The following is a 4217-nucleotide window of genomic DNA, read 5'->3' as shown; positions in this document are numbered from 1 at the left end:
AATTTTATATATATATATACTATATATTTTTATTATAATTATTGTACCATAAAATTGTAACTTCTCTTAAATATCGTAATATTAAAATGTTAACAATTGCATACATGTAAATAAAATTATACTAAGTACTAAGCGAAGAAAATAAAATGCAATTTATATTTACCATAATTTTATTTTAAGATCTGTATTTTAGCATAATTTACCTGATTAATTATCAAAAATATGTAAAAATATGCTTACGCATTTTATATACATATGAAAAGTTATTGAGTTTTAAGACTAAAGAATAAAACATAAATATAAAAATGTTTCATTAAGTTCCAAGAATAAAGAATACCTATATATATTTTAATATCATATGAAAACATGTTTGTTTTGAGATGTGCCTATATAAATTTATGACTTTTACCGTCTGTCTTTTTTTTCCCTATCTTATCTTTGAGATGAGTGTTATTTATAGTTATATATGGAGGGTAATATTAAATTTCAATACAAAATCACACAAATCTAAATATTTATACAACAATATTTAATGCAATACTGACTTGCATAATGTACATTTGTCATTATCAGTTTTACTACTTATTATCACGTTCTGCTAGTAAACATTGCAAACTAATAAAGGTGCATAACACACATAACACAATAACTTCTTGTAAAAAATATCAGATTATCTTTACAAAGATTGATAGATATGATTTATTGTGAAAACACACAGAAATCTTCTAATAATATGCTTTGACATCAAATATCATGTTATCATGAGTGAGCACAGTTGTTAATTCAACAGTCGTGAACATTATTGGCATTTACCTTCTGCATCGCCATTCTTGACTAATGAAATATCGCTGACGTTGTTGATGAAGCTCTAGGTTTTGCCCAGAAATATAGAAAACTTCCGAATAGTCCGAATCACAACAAAAGCCTAGACTATCAGATGATACGATAAATAAGAGAAATTTTATATACAAAATTTATCACACCTTAAATGTATGATTCATCATTCTGCGTATGGATGATAATGACACATTAATCTGTTAAATAATGGTATTATGCAAATGAATATTACATGAAATTTTTTATCAAAAAATTTAAACGAATTCTGTAAGATTGTGCATATGAAAAAAAAAAGGTAATAGCGATGCACATACCTATGTCCAATACGTTTACAAATTCCTAATATGGCAAAAGGTTGTACTCTTAGCAATAACAGTAACTATTAAATAAAAAAAAATATTGGTTTTTGATAGGCACAACTCATATACTCCCTAAACTACTTTTTTTTAAGTTATGTACAATAACGTGATTGATATATTTCATAAAAAGTATCGCTATTATACGAAAATCTTGGTTCGCATTTCTCGCTAAGAGATAAAGGACAATTTCACATCTACACACGCACATACAGTCAAATATTGATTTAAATTCAACGTATACGTTTAGAGATTACTCAAGCAGAACAACAGATCCTTTGTAAGTCATTATGATATTAAAATGATGTCAAAATAACTCCAAAATGATCATTAGAAGTTATTTCCAATTTATTTTAATGTCATTTTGACGTTATCGTGACTTATTGTTCTGCTTGGGTATAGGCTATCATTGTTTCAAAAAGATCTTGAAGATCCGTGACATTGCGATTTTACGAAAACCAAATACTCATTATATGCACCTATTCTCATAAGTTTTCGACAAGTAAACCGCTGAGAGCAAATTGAGAAAAGTAAAAACTATAGTTTAAGTTCTTATAGGAACCTAAGTACGAACTATAGAGAAATCTATCGTTAAGACTTTTTATAGATGATAGAGCACATGCAAAAAGCTTGTGGAAAGAAATCACTTACACTGATGGAGGTAAAGATGTGCACCTTCCTTTAATGAATTGTACTGCTCTTCTGTAAAAAAAAGACGAGAACTTTATCATTCGCGGCATGTTTCTGTTGTATTCTCTGCTTATCTTATCATAGCAATATGATTTTATTCATTGGAGCAATGTTATCAATTCATCTAACGTTAATCAATATACAAAAAAAATGATACAGATTGTCTTTGTATGTAAGTATCGCTCGAATTAATAATGCCTTGAGATTTTTAAGTTTGAGGATTCTAGAGAAGTTCATCAATGCCGTTAAGCCCAAACTAAAATATACTTTTTGCTTCCTGTTTCTTACTTCTTATCTCTTGCTCGTTTTCCCTTTTTGTATTTTACTGACAATCGTGTTTCTTGTCTCTTCTGAAGTTCGTCAACTTTTATCTCGGGCGAAAGAAAACGAAGAAATAAAATAAAAAGCGAGAAACAGGAAGGTAAAAAGCACGTTGTAGATTAGACCTTCCGAGTTGATGATCTAAGATCTTCTAATAGCATTCGTTACATTTATTCAACAGATGATATCAACATTGTTATTTAAATATTCTATCTTTAATAAACACACATAAGCCTGCCTGCTCTCACTAACGTCTTCTTCTTGAGCTATTGAGCATGACTGTGCAAATCATCACTCACAACTGCAGTTTGCAAAAAGTCAAGAGTATAAACATAGCCAGCAAAGAGCTGGAAGCGTTATCTATTACGCGAAACTACAGCGAGCTAAGATCCTTTGTAAGGCTTCCTTCTGACATATTAACAGTATTATACATATAATTGACCGTGAAAGTATTGATCATTGTCCCCTATGTCTTGTTGCACCACTCAATTAACTTTCCATTTCCCGTGTACTAAGCTCACACGTGTCGTGACTGCGATAGTTACATCGGAGTTGGAAAATAGCGACGGTAACTCGAGCGATAAACAGTCTGCGGTGATCAAGTGTACATACTTGAGAAACCTTGCAAAACGATCACGTGGGGAAATTACCATTTCAAGGCGTTACGTTCGAAAATTGAGATACTTGCGCGTTTACGTTATCTCGAGTCCATTGTCGAGACCCTGATGATTGACGTGTGTTAACGTGTCAACGCTTAGCGTGAAAAACACGGCGCGTGTGAAGGAGGGACGACGGGGAAAGGAGTACGGGCAGGAAATTATTGCTATTGTACAATTGCTGTTAAATCGCCTAAATCCAGAGGTCAATTCCACCTTGCCGCGCGGGTGCCTTCTTCGGGTGAACGCTCCACGTCGAAGCTCCGCGGTCGGCCTCCCGCCTTAGAACATGACACGACGCAACGAGGAAGACGACGATAATAACGGTGACGGGCGAAAGAAGCGGACTTTGCGGATAGACGCGCGCCGTTGCCGCCGTTCCGCTCCAGCCGTGACTGGCGAGCGTGCTATCGCGCGTACCGTAACCGTACCCGTACCCGTACCCGCCCACCGAGGATCCTCGTCGCGCGAATAGACGTGTATGTACGTGACACGTCAATCTTACGAGGTATTGCCGTTACGACCGAGATCGAGCTTGAGGGAGGCAACGGGCGCGGCTCCCGTTTTCCCGAAGGATAGACAACGTCCGTGATCGTCGTGCAAGATATTCGCGAAACCCCATCGCGTCCATCCGATTCGTCCGAATGACGATGATGATGATGATGATAACGACGATGACGGTGACGACGACGACGATGACGACGATGACGGCAAGATCTTCGTACTTACCTTGTGCGCGCGGATGGTATCACCCGAGAATTTGGAAACGCGAAGCTCTAGAGAGCAGACGGGGAACAGGGATAGAGAGGCGAAATAATAAGTAAGACACTTATGACAAGTCCATTCACAGGCACTGACGAATTGTACGATTGCGGGGCAAGATGGCGCTCGAAAATATTTCCGCTCCGTCCACCGCGCCCGCGCACGAGCAATTGGCAAATTTCTACTCCGAATACTCCTAATCGTACGTTTCATATAAGGCAGGATCCTTAACTTACAATTAACCGATATGTCGAATAATTACGTAGGCTATTCAAGGAATCGGCACTATTGCATTATTCTATCTTTACCGTTTTCTAATAAAACGGTAAAGATAGAATGATGTAAATATCAAATAAATATAAGAAGACAGATGTAATATTGCGTATGATAATTGAATATAATTTGGGGCAAATTTCTAATAGTTGTCTTCTTACATCTTAGATACAGTTAGAAAAAATTATTTTTTTGTCGCACGAACAAATGAAGAGAATATTATTTTTTGATCTTTTAATCGTTTCCTCTTTATTCATTATTATGTTTACAGTAGACTAGATTGATTTTACAAGTAGTTTATATTGCAATCTGATCTCAGCAA

General features: G+C 35.5%; 1 protein-coding gene across 8 annotated transcripts in view; it reads right to left on the bottom strand.

The window, feature by feature from the left end:
• Positions 1-3780, bottom strand: part of lqf (epsin homolog lqf) — a 10609-nt gene extending 6829 nt beyond the window's left edge. The window contains exons 1-3 of one of the 8 annotated variants that reach the window (XM_018511444.1): positions 3590-3780; positions 1845-1895; positions 814-930 (exon numbers count right to left, since the gene is read on the bottom strand). In XM_018511444.1, the coding sequence (XP_018366946.1) occupies positions 814-828 (15 nt within the window). In that variant the 5' untranslated portion in view covers positions 829-930; positions 1845-1895; positions 3590-3780. Of the gene's footprint in view, positions 1-813; positions 931-1844; positions 1896-2432; positions 2452-3076; positions 3295-3589 lie in introns of those variants that run through there. The other 7 variants (XM_018511437.1, XM_018511436.1, XM_018511440.1 and 4 more) reach the window with 7 other exon arrangements.
• Positions 3781-4217: the final 437 nt, after the last annotated feature.

The sequence above is a fragment of the Trachymyrmex cornetzi genome, unplaced genomic scaffold, assembly GCF_001594075.2.
Source record: "Trachymyrmex cornetzi isolate Tcor2-1 unplaced genomic scaffold, Tcor1.1 scaffold371, whole genome shotgun sequence".
Classification (NCBI taxonomy): domain Eukaryota; kingdom Metazoa; phylum Arthropoda; class Insecta; order Hymenoptera; family Formicidae; genus Trachymyrmex; species Trachymyrmex cornetzi.
This window is presented reverse-complemented; position numbering and strand designations above follow the sequence as displayed.